Raw genomic sequence first — 21,810 nt, 5'->3', positions numbered from 1 at the left:
GATAGTCAAGAAATACAAGAGATGAGGTAGGATTATAAAAAGAATATAGAGCTGAAAATGAAGAGAAGGCTTAGATCAGAGTAACAGAACCCAACATCAGCTGGCTTCAACTAACACGTGTGTTCGGGGGAGGGGGGATGTAATCATAAGAATATAGGAGGACTTCACAGAACTCAGGAACAGGAATGCAACCAGCTCCAGAAAAAACTGGAAGAGATGTTTCAAGTTATCAGTCTCAGGTAGTAGTTCTCTCTTCCTGCTTCTCTCTAGATACTTGCTTTATTTTCTCCATCCACAAACCACCTTTATCTGTCCCCAGACACAACAGCAGAACGTAACTGCCTATAACTCCCAAGTTTTTACGTTATGGCCCGTGAACACATTGAGGTCAAATCTCCAGGAAAGGACACTGATTGGACTACCTTGGGTCAGGGTCCCTAAACCTGGTTCAATCCTCTGTGTCTTCTGTGGGAATGAAGAAGTATGCAGGGGAGTGGATGTCTAGGTTAGAGGACAGTTAAGGGATTCGTGTTGAGTCAGGCAGACACTCCAAAAGTTCCCATTACACATTCCCAGGGTTGTACCCTGGTTTTCTCATCATCAAAAGAAAGGAAATGGTCACCAAAGTCTAGAGTTTAATAGAACTTAAGAGAATTAACTGAATTTAAGAAATGAGAGGGTAACTAGCATTCACCACTGTTGGGGGAGTTCATGTCAGTAAGAAATACAAGCCAAAAAATTAATTATAAATTCTAGAAATAAAAAGTATCTTTTATAAATATGATGGTCTACATGAAAAACTCAAAAGAAATGAAAAAAATCATGAGGTCTTGGAGAGCTGAGACCTTTGTCTTGGTTCAAGGCTGGACACCTAGAGCAATGCCAGGCACAGAGCACGTGCTCAAACACTCACTACACCACTGACCAAACTCAGAACTTCTCACCTGTAGATCTTTAACATGGGTTAGAGGTGTGCTCAAGGTACTGATGCCCTCAGGTTTAGGGGATGATGCCTGCCATTAGTACTAATTACTAGGACTGATGTGGTACAAATATTATATAATGTTAGAAAGGTTGAGAAGCACTGAATAAATGACCAAAGCACTACTGGAACTCAGAGTTCTAGCAAGGTGGCTGGTTACCAAGTAAATCTGTATAAGGCCAATAAGCATTTAAATGTTCAACTCATCAGCAGTACCAAAAAATGTGAGTTAAAACTAATAAAACTAGCTAAGATTTTTTTTTCTGAGATGGTTTTACCCAACGCTGGTAAGGAAACAGTAGACAGGTACACACTGCCGAGGTAGCATACGGTTAAGGCTTGGGAATATATTCCAATATACTAAGTGAAAAACACAGGCTACAAAACTATATATACCTGAGGTTATAAGCTGGCAAGGCAAAAAAGACTGAATGCAGCCCTCAGGTATGCTTTGTTTGAACCTCAGCGTGTTATTAAAAATTGTGGCCCACATAAAAATTGGGAGATTTCTTATTAAATCCATATTTCTAGATTTCCAGCTTCTCTTAAAAAGCTAGAAGGTGTAGTAACACCAAGATGCATCCTCCCAGGGCCACAAATGTCTGGGAAGACTGGCCCTGGGCTGCCCCATCCATGGGACCATCTTCAGTCCCCAGAGTCCCTAACATGCCTTCGTGTCTCCCAGACTGAATACAACTAAACTTCTAGGTAATTTGAGCAAGCTGACCCCTCACAGGGTATGGATGGTCATTATCTCTGGACAGTGAGATTCCAGATACGCTCTTTTACTACTTTATCTGAATTTCCAAAAGTTTTCTTCAATAAACATGTATTGCTTTTGTAGTAAGAAAAACATGTTACTTTTTAAATTACCAAATCACAACTGCAATATCACTTAATCTAATGAGATCAAAACAACTAAAGATAATAGATAATGACTATGGTTTAAAACTAACAGAACTAAGGAAGTAACGTAAGGTTACAATTACTGCAGTATTTCCCTCCCTTTGATACTAATTAAAACACCAGATTGGACAGACAATATTAGCATTTTACAAATAAGATCTTCCTCAAAATGAATAGCTTCTATAGACACTCAATTCATAAAACAGCTATTTTTAAGGATTGATTTCCATATATTTAAAGTTTCTTTCACCAAAAAATGTAAACAGAAAAATCTTTCCTATCAGAAACCTATAGTCATAACCTCAATTAAATTAATGGTTAAAAAGTTAAATAATTCCTGATCTTTATTTTACATTGTTTTATTTTATTTGATCCATAAGAATAGTGGTTTTATGGGGTTCTCTTTTCCTCAGAGAACTTCAAAAGTTTATACAAATCACTATTCATCTCACCCCATCAAAGAGTAAATCTTATTACCCTCATGGCAAAGAAAAAGTACAAGGCCAGGTAGAAATGTCAACTTTCAGATAACTGAAAGCAGGGTCAATTCAACATTTCTCTCTTGCTCTCCTCCAATCCACTCCCACATGACATCCAGAGGAATCTATTCAAACCAAAGGTACTCCCCTGCTTAAAACTGAGGTGGGGGCTTCCCTGTTGGTGCAGTGGTTGAGAATCCGCCTGCCGATGCAGGGTACACGGGTTCGTGCCCTGGTCCAGGAAGATCTCACATGCCGCGGAGCGGCTGGGCCCGTGAGCCATGGCTGCTGAGCCTGCATGTCCGGAGCCTGTGCTCTGCAACGGGAGAGGCCACAACAGTGAGAGGCCCGCGTACCGCAAAAAAACAAAAAACAAAAAACAACACTGATGTTGGCTTCCTACTTCCACTGACTCTGAATAAAATCCAAACCAGCTCCTGTCTCCTTTATTCCTCACCTGTCTCTCCAGTGCTCACCTGACCTGGGTGACTCGGGCCTCCAGGTAAACAGAGCCTCAAACACTAATCTATTCAACATGCCAGCATGCGACTGTTGAGTGTCCACTGTGCACCAGACACTGTTCTAGGTCCTGAGGATAAGGCAGAGAGGAACGCAGACAAAACTCCCTGTCTCGTGGAGCTCACACCCTAGTCAACCCCTCTACCAAGTTCTCTCCCTCCTCAATTTCTCTAATCATTTAAAGAATATTAAAACAGCAACTTTAATGACAATATCTCAAGGTATCTGAAAATAAGCAGTACTACCTATAAGAGACATATTATTATTTACTGACTTTGTTTAATATTATTTATTGTAAGTGAAGGAAAGAGGAGAAATAAAGGAGGGTGTACCTTTAACTACTGAAACTTGGTATATATACCAGGAATGGTGCTAATTTTTTTGTCAACTTTTCAAGGTTTCTCTCATTACTAGCTATACAGCTTTTATATGTCAGTGATCAAAATGGAATACCCTAATTCTGTAAGAGTGGAACAGTTGAGTTTCAAATGATTCCAGAAACTGAAAGATTACTTGCTTCTAAAATCTATTATCCTAAGATTACAGCAGAAATGAATTGATTTTTATAAAACAGTGGATCTACAACACTCTTATTATAGATAATGCACAGGAATGGGTGTGTGTGTGTGTGTGTGTGTGTGTGTTTATACAATCTCTTATAATACAACACATTACCCTTGTTAGAATAAAACTGCTCGGGAAATTTGCCTCAGAGAGAGGTGATTAGCCCTCTACACACACACACACAAAACGAATGGCTCCAATGACATCTTGTTTCCAAGGTTTTATCATAAGAATCAGTGTCCTTCGTAACCAGGTTGGTGAAAGCATGACACTAAAAGCCAGTTGGCCTTGTCCATTTCCCTGTATCAACCAGTCACCAGAAGGACTTGCAGACAAAATGCTGGGATGAACAAAACCATCCCTGACAGAGAAACAAGTCAAAGGGTTCACCAAGGCACACAGGATCCAAAGCTGGCCCTCCTGCATTAGCATGGTGTACAAGAGTTCCGTTTCCCTCCCCCTTCCTTTTTTCGGGAATGACTTAACCAGTGACAAACCTAGTGAACTGTTTTCATTTTTAGGAAGAAGAATGGGATGTTATTGTGACCAGTTTGGTGGTGTGATATGGAAAGTCAGAAAATTCATACACCTGTCACAATGATAGCTAACTTTTTTTTTAGCTGCATTAGGGAGAAGACGTTTAATTTTAACCACCAAGGATTAAAAAAAACTTTGACCAACTGCTATGACCTTGTTATTGAGTTCACAAAAAAGTTCGTTTGGGTTTTTCTGTCAGATGTTATGCAAAAGTCCGAATGAGCTTTTTGGCCAACAATATTTTCTCAAATTCAGCTGAATCCGAAACTCTACCGCATCCCTCAGTTCACCTCCTGGCTCCACCACTGGATGAGGAGTAAAGTGCCCCCGGGACCACTCCCACCCGGCCTGGGTGGAGCTCCAGCCCTCACAACAGTGAGAGTGGGTTTTGGTGTCCAGCTTAAAACTGAGCGGTGGGTTGTCCTGTCTGACTGAGCAGCTCAAACTCAGGCCAGAGAGCTGAAGCCAAAATGATTTCACCAGCCCTCTCTCTGGGCAATAAGCTAGTCAGGTAAGCTGCCAATCATTAGTCCTACTAGAAAAAGGTGAAAAGAGCAGTGATGAATTCAAACAGATTAGCTTACTGGAAATTCACCTTGTTAGAGGGCTACAGTCATGAGCAACAAAACTTTAACGATATTCTACCATCACACTTATGAATAGAAGGGTTTTTTTTTTAAATGGTCTCCCAATGGATGGGTGACAGCTCTCTACAGTGAGGCCTTTGCATTCCTGAACTGAATTTCCACTGGGCACTTCAAATCTCCAAACCGGCCGACAGAGAAATGTTTGGACAGACTCCCGGCTGTCTCCCTAATCACACTTCTGTACGTTGTCTCGTGTTTCCAAGGCAAGTCCACACCACAAGTAAACTGCTTTTTCCAATTTCGCTAGTCTTCTCTGTGACTCTAATCCTGTTTCTCATGCAGGGGTGCTTTAGGAAAACCACTACAGAGGAAAGGGTAGCACACTGCTTTGAGAGGTGGGTGCTAGACAGGACATGAGGCTTGTTTATGTGCTAACTTAGGCGATGAACTCCTCAATGAGAGGGCTTCAAATCTGTGCCCCACCTACTTAATAAATTAATGCACGCCAAGAAACTGCTAGGTTATTTCAAAACAGAAATCAGGAATGTAAAAAGTACCCCCAGTGCCATACAACATGTGCAGGAAATAGGCAATCCAGTGCTGTGGCTAAGAGTTTGGGCTCTAGAGTAACAAATCTGCATAGTCACTTGCTGGCTCTCTGTTACTTAACTGCAGGTACCTTGGTTTCCAAGTCATATTCATCTAAAGAACAGAGAATTTGTGAAAATTAAGTGAGTTAATGCTTATAAAATGTTGTAAACGGACTCAATAAATGTTAGCTATCAGGAATTCCCTGGCTGTCCAGTGGTTAGGACTCCATGCTTCCACTGCAGAGGGCACAGGTTCAATCCCTGGTCTGGGAACTAAGATCTCACAATCCACCCAGCACAGCCAAAAAAAAAAAAGTTAGCTATCATTGTGACAGGTGTATGAATTTTCTGACTTTCCATATCACACCATCAAACTGGTCACAATAACATCCCATTCTTCTTCCTAAAAATGAAAACAGTTCACTAGGTTTGTCACTGGTTAAGTCATTCCCAAAAAAAGGAAGGGGGAGGGAAACGGAACTCTCATACACCATGCTAACAGTGTAAATTGCTACAACCTTTCAAAATGACAAACTGGAAATATGTATCAAAAACTCTTAAACCATAGCATGCACTTTGATCCTGCAATCACACCTCTAGAAATTTATCCTAAGGAAAAAAAATCTCAAAAGTATATATAGAGATGCATGGAGGATAGTCATTGCAGAGATACTGATTATAGTGGTGGGAAAAAAATAAACTAATGTTTGGGCTTCCCTGGTGGCGCAGTGGTTGAGAGTCCGCCTGCCAATGCAGGGGACGCGGGTTCGTGCCCCGGTCCGGGAAGATCCCACATGCCGCGGAGCGGCTGGGCCCGTGAGCCATGGCCGCTGGGCCTGCGCGTCCGGAGCCTGTGCTCCGCGGCGGGAGAGGCCACAGCATTGAGAGGCCCGCGTAACGCAAAAAAAAAAAATTAAAAAAATAAATAAATAAATAAACTAATGTTTAATAAAAACAAATTGGTTAAATTATCACAGACCCATAAAATGGAATATTATTCAACTACTATTATAACTGACTATACAGACACGAAAAGATTCATGTAAGATGTTAAGAAAAAAAGTACAGGTTACAAAACAGTCATGTATAGCAGGATCCCATATTTGCTACCAAAAACTGTATATAAATAGCCACATGCACACAGAAAAAGGGTCTGGAGAGAAATGTATTCAGGTAGTGGACCTCTAAGTATTTTATCGTTTTCTACTTTTTGCTGTTCTGTATTTCAATTGTTCTACCATAAACATGCGATTCTTTAAAATACAAGGGATTATCTAAACTGATTATTAGTTTCTTTCTGAAATAATACTATTAAGCTGAAAGTGATGACAGGTTTATCTTTATTTAGAAAAAAAATTTGCATAGAACTTGATGTTTTATTAAATACTTTTAATGTTTAGTTATTGTTATAATTTAAAAATTGTATACATATTTAGTGCAAGAAATTAGCAAGGGACTTCTTTTTTAAGCAATGGATTTCTATTTACTACCATAAAGTACAGTAGTACAAAAACTGAGCAGACTAGCTAGAGTTTCATATATTTTTATATACCTCAACTTTTTATGATCATCGTAACTACCATTTATTAAATGAATGTATCTGAAGAACTTAAGCAAGCACTTAGAAGTATTAAATTTTACTACAACTATTCCCATTTTCAGCTGAGAAACCTGAGGCACTGAGAGGTTAGGTGACTAGATCAAAGCCACAGACTATGTGTCAAACCCAATATTCTCTAGATGTTGCACTCTTAACTATCCATCCCCTCAACTACACAACAGAAGCTGTTATTTATGGGACTGAGTCCTGTGCTGGACTCTGAAAAAAAGGAGTGAAGGTCATATGTTACGAGGATGAAAAATAAAATCAGAAAACATACCAGTTTTCTACATTTTTTGGAAACCAAATTTTATTGCATTATGTTGGGCTTATCATAGCTTATAAAATGGCATTTTAATGTAGTGATAACGTAGTAATTTACCACTATACTGTGACTTAAATTTGTATTTTGAGTCTAAGCAAACATTTTGCTAGGAGCCTTCTTTCCAGCTTATCGCCTTGAGCAGTCTAAGCTTGGGAAAGGTTCTCTCCTTTCAGAGCCAACCAAACTTACAGAAATGACTGGGGTACAGTACTTGCGGCTCCAAGCTTAAAATCAATGACTACAAAGTGGTAAGATTAACTTTACAAGTAAAGGTTTAAAGACGTGGCCTCACTGTGATGTAATTCACTCAAGTGCTTCATGAAGCTCCTCCAGGCACTCTTCTAGGCACTGGCGTTACAGTGATGAACCAAAGTCTCTGCCCTTCTGAAATTTATATTATAGGTGTGTCACATACCTGAATGTCATAGTTTTTTATTAGCAGCCTAAGGGATAAAAGTTATTGTCTCTTGAAAAAACTTGCTCTCCTCTTCAAAGCATGGTCTTAGGACACGCTCAGTGAGAAGGAAGCACAATGCCAGTGGTTCTCCAACGCTACTGTGCACGAAACCTTCCTGGAGGACTTGCTGGAGATCAGATTCCAGGAGTCTGTATTTTTAGCAAGAACCTCAGGCAATGCTGATATAGGTGTTCTGAGGTCCAGACTTTGAGAAACCCGCCAGTAAGTGGAACCATTCAGAAGAGAATGATCATTCAGAAGAGAAAAGCTCTATGGCAGTGGAATGTGAACTGAGTAATATAAACCCAACCGACCTGTAATTAATTCCCTATAATTCACAAATCTAGCAAATTAAAAAGCTGAGTAAGGGCTTCCCTGGTGGCGCAGTGGTTGGGAGTCCGCCTGCCGATGCAGGGGACACGGGGTCGTGCCCCGGTTCGGGAAGATCCCACGTGCCGCGGAGCGGCTGGGCCCGTGAGCCGTGGCCGCTGAGCCTGCACGCCTGGAGCCTGTGCACCGCACCGGGAGAGGCCGCAACAGTGAGAGGCCCGCGTACCGAGAAAAAAAAAAAAAAAAAGCTGAGTAAGAGTAGAGGGATTTACCAGCACCGCCTTCTTAACCCCCATTATAGATTCGAGTTTGCCTTAATCTAGTTATTTGGGGAAAACATGAACCTACGCAGAATTTTACTACCAATATTAGGGATAAGCATTAAGAAAAAGGAAATTGCTAGTCAACTGCAAAAAAGAAAATTAGCTAAGAGAGACAAACATTTCAGGGAACTAACTTGCTACCACTCATTTTATGCCCTATTTCACAATGCTTAGTATCTGAACAATCCACAGGGTTCCAAAGTACATCAAAAATTTGTTCATTTCCCCTCTTACTCAGGCAGAATAATAATAGAGTTTTGTGAAGGTACCATGTGCCTCAGCAATTTCAATAGATAACATTCTTAGATAAAGAAATGGCCTTTAAAAAAAAGTTGTATCAGAAATGCTCCTTACTGGAGCTACTTAAAGAAGTTTTAAATAGTTTTTAAACCATCACTAAATTAGTGTCCCTCATTTCTCAATTTAGACTACCTAAAGTTTCTGGGTTCTTTACAAACCTCCTACAGAAAGAACTCAATATTTTAAAATGGTTTTTTCTTTAGTAATAAGCAAACAACCATCAAAACAACATAAATGTTTCAAGTAAACTATTAAAAATTTGAGAACAAAAACACATAGCATTTTGTTCTCAGTGACAGGTAGAAATCATAACTTTGGGGGCGTTTAAGCTTCTGCACCTTAAGTCATCTAAAAATAAAGGTATCCCAACAAATACATTCCTCCTATTTCAGAGGTTAAGAGTAGCACTACATAAACCAGCTGGCCTGCTGGATCCATGGCCCCAGTTCCTTCCCTCAGATCCTGTCCACCACATAATCCATGAGATCTCTGAGCCTGGTCTTCATCCTTTCAAAGGGATTAGTAAAAACTGCCTCCCCGTTGACAAAACTGAGATTTTCCAGATGCATTTTTTGGTATGGTATTTGTTTTTAGTATCTATACTTTTTATTGTACTTGTTTTTATTATCTGTACGTTCCGACCACGGAAACATTAAGAGTAGGATGCCAGCAGATAAGCACAAAGAAACGCATCTGTCCGGAGTCTGCATGTATTTAAAATTTCAGGCTGGTGCTGCCTTCAGAATAGCAATGATGATGGCAAAGTTCTAAAGGAAACTTTCATATTAAGAGGCCATCAAAAATCTCCATAGTCTTCAACTCAACATAGAAGCCGCTAATTTATTTCTTCAAAAGCAACGCCTTCAGTCTGAATCACAACAAAAGATGTCTATAGGAAATATAATCTACGAAGTTGCCTTCTAATCCAAAGGCAAACAAGGAGTAAAGGAAGGCGCAACCCATTCCTCGTTGGTTTCCTTTTCCTGGGGATTCTGATTACATTTCCTCGTTCAAGCTAGAGCCGGTAATTGTGCCTTCGGTCCACACCGTAAAGCCGTGTCTGTGCGTAAAGAAAGGAAGGGGAACGGCAGACACCGGGGACGCGCTCCCACTGAAAGGAGAGTCGCTTTCCGTTAAATACCATCAGAGACAGCCCCAGCAGGAAGACTGAGGGCCAAACGGCATTGACTGTCCTTCACTGACAGGGCTTTTGAAGGCACAGGAGAGAGAAAAAGGGATGAGCCGGGGACTCAAGGCCGGGGGAGAAAGGCGGGAGGCGCGACGCCGCTCCCCGCGAGCTCCGGATCCCCGGGAGGCTGGCGGGGAAGCAAGGCTTGGCCAGCCCGCCAGGCTCAGGCGGCCGAGGACAGCGAGGTCAGCCCTGGAAGGACCGACCGCCCCACGTCCCCCCTGAGGAAGGAGGGACCCCGCTCGCCGGCCACGGCTGCAGACGCCCATTCAACCCGAAGCCCGTCCCGTAGCCGCCACCCCCTCAGTCCGCCGCGGAGCCCTGGCCTCCCGGCGCCCGCCAGCCGGCCGCCCCACCGCAGCCCCCGGGAGAATAGGAAGGACGAGGCACAGGGTCTGCGGGTGCCGCGCCTCCCGACCGTGCGGCAAAGGGTGAAGGGCGCCCGGAGGGACGCGCACCGGCCCGGGGAACGGGCGCCCCAGGCGGCCATCGCGCCGACCCCCGCGCCGACCCCCGCCCCTGCCGCCTTCCCGGTCCAGGCCGCCGCGGTCCAACCCGCTCCTCACCTCATCTCCAGGCGGGTCCACGCTGCCGCCCCAGGGACAAATCAGGGCAGCTCACTCGCAGCGGGAGGGAACGCAGGAGCCGCAGCCCTGCACACCATCCCCGCCCGCCCGCCTCTCCGTACGTCCCGGAGCCCGCTCGGGATTCTCCCTTGCGAGCCGCCGTACTACGGAGCAACCAAGCTGCGCTCCCTCCCCTCTCCTCCGCTCTTCTCTACCTCCTTCGCTCCCTCGCTCCCGCCTATCTCCTCATCTCCCTCAGCTGCCTCCCCTGCTCCCATCCACCCCTCCATCTCCGCCCCCGGGTGGGTGGGGACAAAATATCTACCAATCGAAAGAAGGGGCCTACACCTCCTTACCGCCCCCTACCTCTAGCCCCGCCCACCGCGGGGAACCAAAGGAGGGGCAGCTGAAAAAAATGAAAGAGGACGGAGTGACAGCCGAATAAACCAATCAGCAAGTTCAAAGGGGGCGTGACCTGGGCTCTCCTTCCTCCCCACCCCCTTTCCTGAAGGCGTAACTAGAGACGTCAGGTCTGGGATATTCCTGACGGGGCTTAGGCATATTTTGTTCCACGATTTCGGTGCATTTCTCCGTTGCCGTGCGAGGCGAGACACTAGTTAGGATGCATTCAACTAACTAACGGAAAGTGTTAAAGGAAAGAACAATGTGGAGGCAAAAGGGAGGCGGGGCACAGTCCAAAGAAGATGATGGGGATACGGTTGGAATGAGGAAGGGTGTGGTCTTTGACTGATATTTGCATAAAACTGAACCCTTCGGCAACTAGGACTTCGCGCATTTATTGGTAGCCCCTAGTGCATCGCCTTAGAGCATGCCGGGAGATGTAGTTCCATGTTCGGTTGCTATGGCGTTCCCTACAGCCTCGGGGAGTCCGAGAGCCTCCGAGACTGACGAGCGGCCTGGCCAATGAGAACAGCCCCTGGCCCAGAGGGGGCGGGCCCTCTGCAGAAGGACTCGAAGGTGGCTGTGGTGAAGGTGCAGGCCGTTGGAGCCGCTCCGAGGCAGGTGAGTGCCGGGAAACGCGCTGCGTGTCTTGGGCAACCGGGCCTTGGGGGAGAGAGCGGGAGACTCCCCGGCGAACCGTCGAGCCCTGGGGCGGATGGTGGTTACCGTCCTCAGATCTCTCGGGCCCAGGCCTCGCTTAGCTGAGGCCGCTGAGGGGCGGGTAAGACTTGAATTGACTGACGATTTCCTGGTCCTTACGGGTTTGGATGGTAGATTTTACCTCAGTTTGTATCTCTCTCCACATTTATGGAGGCAGAAGTCTGGAAGTTCCCTTCCACTGAATCTCCCAGGTTGGATTTCTCCCCTTCCTGCATCTTTTTGTTCCTCTACTTGGAGTTTCTTTTTCTTTCTACCTTACTCCTTCCCTACCGCCGCTTTCTCCTCCACTTTTCTTTTTCGGCGAGCACTTAAAGCCAGGGTATTCGCATTTATGTAACTGTAGGGCCAGGTTTGTCCTCCAGAGTAAGCTCAACAGAGGAACACTGGAGCAGTGCGTGAGAACCACCTCAGAATCATACTGAAGCTCAGATGCTGATTGTGTAGGTCTGAGCGGTCCTGAGAATCTGCAGTTTGACAAGCTCGCCATCAGCTCTGAGTGCAGATTTAATGAGAGCCACGTTTAAAAAAAAGAAAGAAAGAAAAAAGAAAAGAAACATGAAATTAATTTTAAAGTTTCATTTAACCCAGGATGTCTAAAATATTGCCATTTCGGGATTTCCCTGGCTGTCCAGTGGTTAGGACTCTGAGGTCTCGCTGCCAAGGGCCCCGGTTCCATACCTGGCCTGGGGAACTAAGATCCCACAAGCCGCGCGGTGTGGCCAAAGATAAAAAATAAAATATTATCGTTTCGATACATAATCAGACATTTTAAAATCGAGATATTCTTCATTCTCTTTTTCTTCATATTAAGTCTTCGAAATCTGATGTGCATCTTACACTAACAGCACATCTCTTCTGTCTAGGCACAGTTCAAGGGCTCCTTGGTGGCTAGTGGCACAGATCTAGATGGTATCATAGCCCACGGCCAAAATTAAAAGGTGTTAAAACTCAAGTTGCTCTGGACAGAACCCCTTGCTGCTCTGTGAGATGGGCTTTGGAACTCTTGATATTTTACAAGTTCTCTGCTCAGTTTACAGAAATAATAGTAAAAACAGTCAACGTTTATTGAGCACTTACTGTGTGCCAGGTATTGTACTGAGGGCTTTGCATGTATTTTTTTAAGCCTTACAGTACCCCTTTGAGGTAACTACTGTTATTATTCCTGTTTTATAGGTATGGAATCTAAGGCCCAGAAGGTTAAAATTACGTAGCCCAAGTCATACAGTGAATAAGTAGGAAAGCCAGGATTCAGGGTAGGGTCAGTTATGACTTCTCAATTTATCCATCAATCACTGCAGTGTATAATTATTACCTTTTATCACTAATTTCAACTTATTGATGCCTCTGCTCTAGATGGCAGAGGATGAGACATTCAGATTTGAAAGAGAAGGTTCACCATACAAGGCAAAGTTGCCTGTCAGTTGCAGTGAAATATTTTGGTAGTTTTACAACTCTCTGTGCTGTGCATTCAAAATCACAGTTCTGGATTGAAGAAGAGTGCACAAAACCTCAAGGAGATATATAGGCCTTTGAACCAGTACTATACCCTGGACAGTAATGTGTCTTGGTTCATTTGTGTACCTCCTTGAAGGAGGAAAAAGGGAAGGCTTGGGAATTCTTAAAATGTTTCACTATGGAATCACAGTGTTTTGGGGGTTTGTTTTTGGTGAAATCTTTTTTTAATTGATAAAAATGTTTTCTTGCTCCTGTGAACTTCACATAGAATAGTTCAAAGACAGCTTTATTTATGATTTTTCTAGACCCAATAAACAGTATACATTGAGCTAATGACAGTTTTATGAGTAGAAAAGCAAAAACACACATATCCACATAATGCTAAAATGTAGTATTTTGCAAAATAATTTTCTTCTCTTTTTATACATTATAATAAAGATGACATCTCGTGTATTATTTTCCCTTGATTGTGAATTTATTAGTAAATATTTAATCAAAATTACAGTTCCTACTTTGCATCTGAAGTAAGAATTGATTTAAATTCCTATAGTGATTTAGAAAACTAAGTGTTGACAAACTGCAATAATGTTAGTCTGTGGAGAAGAGCATCCCTTAAGTCAGTTGGAGAAGAGGGAGAATGTATTAGAGATACAGGGAGGATCCCTCAATTGCTTATCTTCCTCATCACCTTCATTGTCCCAGTGTCACATGATTAAGCCAGCAGGAAGGGATGACTGTCATTCATGCCACCATTGGCTCCACTGTTCCCCAGTAGTACAATATGGGAAAATATTATGCTAATTCAGAAATATAAATGAAAGTTAAGTTTCTGTCGTTCTAGATCTTACTGTATTAAATGGCCCTATATCAAATAGAAACTGTAACAAAAATTTCTAATCTTTCAATAACCATCCCACTTCCCCAATCAACCCACTACCCACCCCCCAGTAGTACTAGCAAGGGGGTCCTACTAGTAAGAATTCTTAAGTGAAAAGGTATTTTGTAAATCAACAAATAACAATAGTTAAGCTCTCTTGGAGGCAGGAGAAATAATCAGAAATTCTTTTGCGATTCAGAAGAGGTCATTGCTGAAGCCACTTGTTGCATGTATAGCCAACAATTTGACGCATCCAATCAAATGCCTCTTGTTGTTGCGTCCACCTAAAGCCCATATCGAAAAAACTTTTTTTCCTTTCCTAATTCTTCACCTATCTTTAGATCTCAGGTTGTGTGAGTTGTAAAGATTATGCGTCGCTTGTATAAATTCAATTGAGTATGTCTTGATACTGTTCATATAAATCTAGATTCTCATAATTAGAAGAGACTGTTATGGTCATCTCATCCCCCGACCCCCTCAACTGATGCTTGAATCTCCCTTATGATGCCACTGTAAATGTGTATCCAGCCTCTAGTTTAAATCCATCTAGTAAGAGGAACCATTGCAACTTTATGCATTTTCCTAAGTTTTAAATCATATACCTAAAATGTGAAATAAAAAGTTCTTATAGGAGCTTCCCTGATGGCGCGGTGGTTGAGAGTCCGCCTGCCAATGTGGGGGACACAGGTTCATGCCCCGGTCCGGGAGGATCCCACGTGCTGCAGAGCGGCTGGGCCCGTGAGCCATGGCTGCTGAGCCTGCGTGTCCGGAGCCTATGCTCCGCAGCGGGAGAGGCCATAACAGTGAGAGGCCCGCGTACCGCAAAAAAAAAAATTTCTTATAATACATGTTATTAGCTAGAAATGCTTTCCAGGTTTAGGTAGGTATGAGCCACTATCACAGTGTCTCCCATGCTCATCTTGTAACAGACCCAGGAGAACAGTACAGTGTGTAGCCGAACACCTGTGTATTCATTGCTTATCTAAAGTGTCCTTAAAATATACGGATTTCCAGAGACTGTTGCCTGCACGATGTAGAGATATGCCTCCCTCTTTAAGAAGCAGCGCTGGCCTATCTAGTTAGGGCTACCAGTCTCCTCCACAACCTGCAAAGTATGGTATTTGAACCAAACCTCCATTAGTTACTTGGATTATGCTGACCGTATGTTTTATGGGTACATGGTTTGACATACTTCTTTCTGTGATATGTAGCTATGTATGAAAAGTCCCACAATTGGGTAGGAACATTGTTAAAACTTAGTATTGTCACCTCTTCAATATAACTGAAGATTTACCCCTAACAATCCAGCTAGCATCGTAATGCTGTACACTAGGCCCAGCATGATGGGCCAACATTTCAGAGTTGACTTCATCTGGTTTTTTTGGCAGCCTAGCTGCTTGACAGTGTATCTGTGCTTTCCTTAAAATATAAATTAGGGTGGGTTAGAAGCATTAAAACTGAATCCCGGGCTTCCCTGGTGGCACAGTGGTTGAGAGTCTGCCTGCCGATGCAGGGAACACGGGTTCGTGCCCCGGTCCGGGAAGATCCCACATGCCGCGGAGCGGCTGGGCCCGTGAGCCATGGCAGCTGAGCCTGCGCGTCCCGAGCCTGTGCTCCGCAACGGGAGAGGCCACAGCAGTGAGAGGCCTGCATACCCCCCCCCCAAAAAAAACTGAATCCCGAACCTGAAGTGGCCACCAAATTGTAAAGTTTGTGTTGAGGAAAAATGGAAAATTGAGCATATAAGAAGAGTTTGGACTTTCAGGCTTAAGTTGTTCATAGAGTAACAGGTGTATTGGATGAAGGAAAGAAAGGAAGCCATTCAGCAGCCTGTGGCCATAGCGCATGCCTGAGGCATTGCAGTGTTAGCCCATCGCTTGTGCTAACAAATAAAATGAGCAGGTAAGCCAGGACATTATAAAGGAAAAGGAAGCCTTATGGTTGATAACTTAATGCAGAGGAAGGAATTATGATAGATTCTGAAATATCCTCGATTACTGAAGTTTGGTACAGCAAAATCTTGTTTGGGGGAAAAAAAACGAGTCTAGTTTTATGTCCATTGATTTTGAGGTTGATCTGATACTCAGAACACTTTTGGTCTGAAAGTGTAGATAAGGAATGATCTGTAGAGGTTTTATTTACAATTATTAATAGATGAGCTCCTTGGGGCATAGTGTAGCAGGGGAACAGCAAGTGGAGTTCATGTTGTTATAGCTAAGATGAAACCATTTGAAATTTCTTCCCATTGATTTTTTTTTAGAAATTCCTTAAAAGATTAGTACTTTCTTTAACTACTTTCTTGGTGTTATTTATGGTAAATGTTTAATTTATGCAAATTCCTTATTCTGCTTTGTACCAAAAATTATTTAAAATAGAGGTCTTAATGTTTGTTTCTCCAAATTTTTAATATGTTACCATTATAAAAATTTTAAATATTACAATCATAATCTTCAATTTGTGGACTTATGTCAAATATATTTAAAATCAGATGTACCTGGAAAACTTTTAAATCTTTATGCTTTTTATAGGGCTTTTTACATCAACCTGTATTTTTAAACAGATTTATTTTTATTTAAAAGTTTTACGTAGTACTTTTTTTTTTTTTTTTTTGCGGTACGCGGGCCTCTCACTGTTGTGGCCTCTCCCATTGCGGAGCACAGGCTCCGGACACGCCGGCTCAACGGTCATGGCTCACGGGCCCAGCCGCTCCACAGCATGTGAGATGTTCCCAGACCGGGGCACGAACCCGTGTCCCCTGCATCGGCAGGTGGACTCTCAACCACTGCACCACCAGAGAGGCCCCGTAGCGCTTCTTTGATAAAGGAAAGCTTACAGTAGAATATATAATTTTGAGGTTGCATAACATTCATCCTTGGAAATGGCATGATAAATAGTATACATTTAATTTATACTTTTATTTTATGAGGTGTTCAGTTATTTTATTTTCTGTATGCAAATATCTTTACATTCAATAAGAATTTTGTTAAATAGTGGACTAAGTGTTCCATTTAATCTGGACCAGTGCCTAAGAAACTTAGTGGGACTTGAATATCATCCATTCTACCATTTTTTCCCTGTTAAGAACTTAGTATTGGGACTTCCCTGGTGGCGCAGTGGTTAAGAATCCACCTGCCAGTGCAGGAGACACGGGTTTGAGCCCTGGTCTGGGAAGATCCCACATGCCGCAGAGCAACTAAGCCCGTGTGCCACAACTACTGAGCCTGTCCTCTAGAGCCTGAGAGCCACAGTTGCTGAGCCCGCCTGCCACAGCTACTGAAGCCTGTGCACCTAGAGCACATGCTCTGCAACAAGAGAAGCCACCGCAATGAGAAGCCCATGCACCGCAACGAAGAGTAACCCCACTCGCAACTAGAGAAAGCCCTTGTGCAGCAACGAAGACCCAACGCAGCCTAAATAAATAAATTAATTAATTATTTTTTTAAAAAGCGCTTAGTACTCATTTTTGGGGTTGCAAAACAAGTAATAGTTCCTCAATTTTCTTCTGGCCGCTTTTGTAAAAACACTTCTCTTTCTTCACTTTGTAACTTGGAGGGGTTTTTTTGCTCCCACATGTTTTCTTATTGGACCAACTAAACATTACTTTTTTCTACCAGCCAGATTGATTGTAATCTAATTTGGAGGAACTATTTAGGACGATCATACCAAAAATACTGGCAGTATTATGTATATAACAGTTGTCTTAAGGGACACTAGGGGTTCACACAAACAGCTTCCAGGGTCTTTGAAACTGGAGGTGCATACAGTATGAGATCCATGTGACTGCTGATCTGGGAGACATGCCGTATGTTCTCAGATGCAATGGGCAGGGAAGACAGTGGCTTCCAGAATTACAAAGGGAGACACTTTGAAATCGAGGTGTTGATGTGTAATTATTTCATTTCTCAAAAAGGCAACTCCAGTAGCTCCAGACTGAGTAGGAGCAGAGGTTTATTTACTTCGTAATAAGGAATATTGATTCTTCGAAGCAATAGCTGGGAAAACCCACTAGTTAGTGAGTGAATAAAGCAAGGCTTTGTTTGTTAGTATGTAACAATGAAATCTAGAAGCATGGGACAGATGGGGTAGATTGCAAGTCACTGGGAGGTGATTTCAGATAGGGAGTAGGACTTGAGCTTTACTTACTTCACAGAATCTATAGCGTAAGTACTGTGCAGTCTCAGAGAGCAGGCGGTGCCTTGGAGCCCTGAGACAGCGGTGGCCATATGGTGTGAAGTCATGCTGACTAGATCAGACAGGGTATGTGTTGGAAAAATGGGGGGAGTAAGGTAGATTAGGGACAGTGGGTATGCATCTAGACAGCCTTGACAACTAGGCAGAAGAGCTTAGATTTCTATAAAAGGGAATGCATAGCTGCTGTTCTGTGCTTAGGTTCTTCCCCTCTCCCCTCCACCCCAGCAAACATATTGATGTATGTACACGCGCACACACCCACCCCAGAGGGCTTCTCTAACCAGAGGGCTAGACTTAATTTAATCTTCCTACCTGGCTCTTCTTTTCTTTATATACTTTGTTGATAGATGCTACATACATAATTTCTATAAATGTCTGGAATGTGTACTCATTTCTCTTAGTTCCAGCATTTGATTATTACCTTCTAGAAAGCAACCATTACTGAACTGCTCAGGAAAAATCCACTATACAGATCCATTAGATCCACTAAGATTCTGCTTTCAGGGCCGGCTTCATGAGCACGGGACCTATACAGTCACAAGAAGTCTGCAGAATACAGGTTTAAATACTTTCATTAAATGGCTTAAACTGATACAGAGGAATTAGGGGTACAGTTTCAATGAGTGTCTTGATTGTCCACTTTTTCCTTTTTTAATGGTCTTTTTTAAGACTTTGAAAGCCCTTTCGTTGACACCTTTGGTTATTAAAATTGAGCCCTCTGGCCTGCATAAGGTTTTTTTTATTTTTTCAAGTACATCTCAAACTTTTTATTGAACAGTAAAGTGGAGTTAAGCACATGCTCACCTTTGTGTGAAAGGTTGAACTATAAGCCCATTCTCAAATGCGTACCAGAGATTGTTGCATACTGTCTTTGATTGCTTTCAAGGACTATTACCTGAATTCATTTGAAGACAACACTTAGAGTTGTCATTTTATCCTTTGCCAGCACTATTTTTCAATTTTTACTTTCATTTGATCTGGAAGACGTTTTGTTGATTAGTTTATTTCATGTATATTTTTTCTTTTTTTTGTTTTTAGGTGACTATGAAAGGCTTATATTTTCAACAGAGTTCTACAAGTGAAGAAATAACATTTGTGTTCCAAGAAAGGGTAAGAAAAATTGTTTAATCGTTAAATGAAACAAGATAGTGTATTTTCCATATGTGACAGACCCAGTTTTAAATGGCCTGTTACAAATTATTTTGAGTTGAACTAAATGAGTGAAAATTACTTAAGTGAAACCCTATAAATTAATCTTATGTGAAAACAGTGGTCCATATTGTGGTATAACTATATTTTTTAAAAGAGTTGCTACAAAAGAGTTTTTAGTTCCTCAGGGTGGTGGCATAAAAGATATTAGGAAAACAGAACAACTTCAGTAGTCTTATGTGTTGCAAAATTAACCCAGTTTATTCTGAAGACTACAGTAAAGTGAGTTTTCAGATTGTAGGCATATTTCAGAAAATACTTTCTTTCATATTGGGAAATGAAAGAGGTGGAAAAGCGTTGTTTTTCCCACTAACTTCTGAGCTGTGCGAAGTTACCTCGTTCACTAAGCCTTAAATGGTTTCCAGTTTTTTACCACTTTAAGCATAGATAGTAGAATTTTCATACATTGGTGACTGAAAGGTTTGTGGCAGGCCAGAGTCATTATCGCACTGTAAATTTAGGGATGAAAACTAAGTGCTCTATGTGTTTCATAGTAGTAATAAGAATTTCCGGCTCATGAACACAATCCAGTTTTTCTGTGTTATCTTTCTACAGCTCCAAAATCATTTAAGTTAGGAGTCTAAACCTCAGACAGGTTGGTTTCTACCATTGGGTCAGGATGAAAGGTCTAAAGTTTTGATTGGCTCTCAGGAGCAATCATCACCAGGTTCACACAATCATGAGTAAAATCCACAAATTCATCGATATTGTTGAATATATTCGTGTGATCACCAAATATTATCAAATCTGAGTTTTAAAAAGGGATAGCCCAGAGTACTGTGTTCATATCAAATTAAACACAGTGATCCCTTTGATAGAACACAGGAGGCACTGTGCAAAGTAGCTGTTCTAGCCAACTTTTGATCTAGTATTGGGGCATATCAAGGGTTGAAGAAAGCATTTTAATTATTGGTGTCATTGGTGGATGACATTGAGTACCTGAGTCTGAAATATCTTTGCCTTTGAAGTTATATCTAGCTGTGGAATATGAGGAATAATTAAGTTCCATTAAATTTGTATTTTGACCCCAGAGTGCCATGGGGCATGCTGAAATGTCCAAAAAGATGTTAAATAGGCAGAGATTAATAAATGACACTAATGAACTTTATTTATAGCATTAAGAAAACTCCATAATCAGTACGGTGTATATATTATGTGTATGTGTTTAAGGCTATCCCTGCATGAAGATTTGATGCTTTGAGATTATTTAAATTAAAATGAGGTACAGTATTTGTTGCTCTACTTCGTTATCCTGTGTTCATTGCCTACACATATATCCCTGTCAGTATCTTAGGTACCTTTTCAAAATATGTACCCTAACTAAGGCTTTTTTAAAATTTTTACCCCGAGATTCCCTATATTCTTTTGTATTATATACTATAGGATAATTGCTTGTACCTTTTTCAGTTAAGTTAGGTGTAAGATTTGGAGTCTGTTTGATTTTGTTCGATTATGTGTGAAAATTTTTGTGACATGAAGGCATATTCTCAAAAGAATGTGTAATGATTTTATTATTTGGTTCTAGGAAAATCTTCCTGTTACAGAGGATAACTATGTGAAGCTTCAAGTTAAAGCTTGTGCTCTGAGCCAGATAAATACAAAGGTATAAATCCAAAGGTATTGGTGCTTTTATTTTGGCCAAAAGTCAAATGAGAGTTTCACAATATATTTAGCGTACAAAAATTATAATAATAACAACTGACTTCTGAGTACAAAGAAATTATCATTCTTAGAAGAATAGAACAGCTAGGAAAAAATTAAATGTTCATTTGTGTATTTCTATATTAAGGTAAATTATTAGCCTAATTGAAGTCATGCATTTTATATTATTATATGAAAATATTTTATAAACTCCTTTACATTGTGAAAAGCTGAGAATTTATAATTACTAAGGCCTATAATCAAGGAAGAAGTGAGTGTTTAAATATAGTAAAAATAGAAACTAGAAACCTAAAATTAATTTATTAAGTCTCTAGTCTGTAGATATTTCTAATCAGTGTCTTGATAGGGTTCATATTCTTCTTGTCATTTCTCTTTGTCTCTCTCTCTCATACACCACCTCACACCACCCCACAGTAATCTTCCATTATTGACCACGAAGTACATGGAAAGTCTTCAAATGATAAATAAATAAAGTATGGTTAAATGTGCCATGATAAATAGAGCAGGCCCATTTACTCAGTTTTATAAAGATGAATACTATAGTTTTATTGGACCCTTAACTTATTGGCTTATAATGTCAGCATAACTTCTAGGGATCTAAAAGTTTTCTTCAGTAAAGTCACATTTAGGGAAGCTACAGAACAAAGGGATAGGCTTCCACTGGGCAATTCTGTAACATGAGTATGACTTGAGAAGTGAATTAGTGAGATGCCCTGAAGTCCTTTCACTGCGAATAATCTACTGTTCCTTATCTGGAGAGATCTGTGTTCAGCCCTTCCAAGATGTTCTTTTTAAAACTACAAAAAATCCATTCAAATGCTGGTCTAGGAAATTATCTCCATGTCTAACAGAAAGAAATGGTAAATTACAGTGAAATAAATTTGATTTTACAACAACTATTAATCATAATGATTATGAAAACTGTAGGAATGTGAGAAGATGCTTATGGTAAGTGAAGGAGAACAGGGTGCAATTGCCATAACCATGATTTTAGCTCTGCATAAAAAATAAACACTGGGCTTCCCTGGTGGCGCAGTGGT

The 21,810-nt window shown here is 41.5% G+C and overlaps 2 protein-coding genes across 3 annotated transcripts in view; one reads left to right on the top strand and one right to left on the bottom strand.

The window, feature by feature from the left end:
- Positions 1-10,536, bottom strand: part of ITSN1 (intersectin 1) — a 231,801-nt gene extending 221,265 nt beyond the window's left edge. For both annotated transcript variants that reach the window (XM_032630426.1, XM_032630425.1), the window contains exon 1: positions 10,255-10,536. The gene's annotated coding sequence lies outside the window, so the exon portion shown is untranslated. The remainder of the gene's footprint in view (positions 1-10,254) is intronic.
- Positions 10,537-11,076: 540 nt separating this feature from the next.
- CRYZL1 (crystallin zeta like 1) overlaps positions 11,077-21,810 on the top strand; it is a 34,114-nt gene continuing 23,380 nt past the window's right edge. The window contains exons 1-3 of the mRNA XM_032629997.1: positions 11,077-11,277; positions 18,938-19,009; positions 20,634-20,711. Coding sequence (XP_032485888.1) covers positions 11,179-11,277; positions 18,938-19,009; positions 20,634-20,711 — 249 coding nt within the window. The 5' untranslated portion in view covers positions 11,077-11,178. The remainder of the gene's footprint in view (positions 11,278-18,937; positions 19,010-20,633; positions 20,712-21,810) is intronic.

This window comes from Phocoena sinus, chromosome 4 (genome assembly GCF_008692025.1).
Source record: "Phocoena sinus isolate mPhoSin1 chromosome 4, mPhoSin1.pri, whole genome shotgun sequence".
In the NCBI taxonomy this organism is placed as follows: domain Eukaryota; kingdom Metazoa; phylum Chordata; class Mammalia; order Artiodactyla; family Phocoenidae; genus Phocoena; species Phocoena sinus.
Note: the sequence above shows the minus strand (reverse complement) of the source record. Positions and strands in the feature narration are given on the sequence as shown.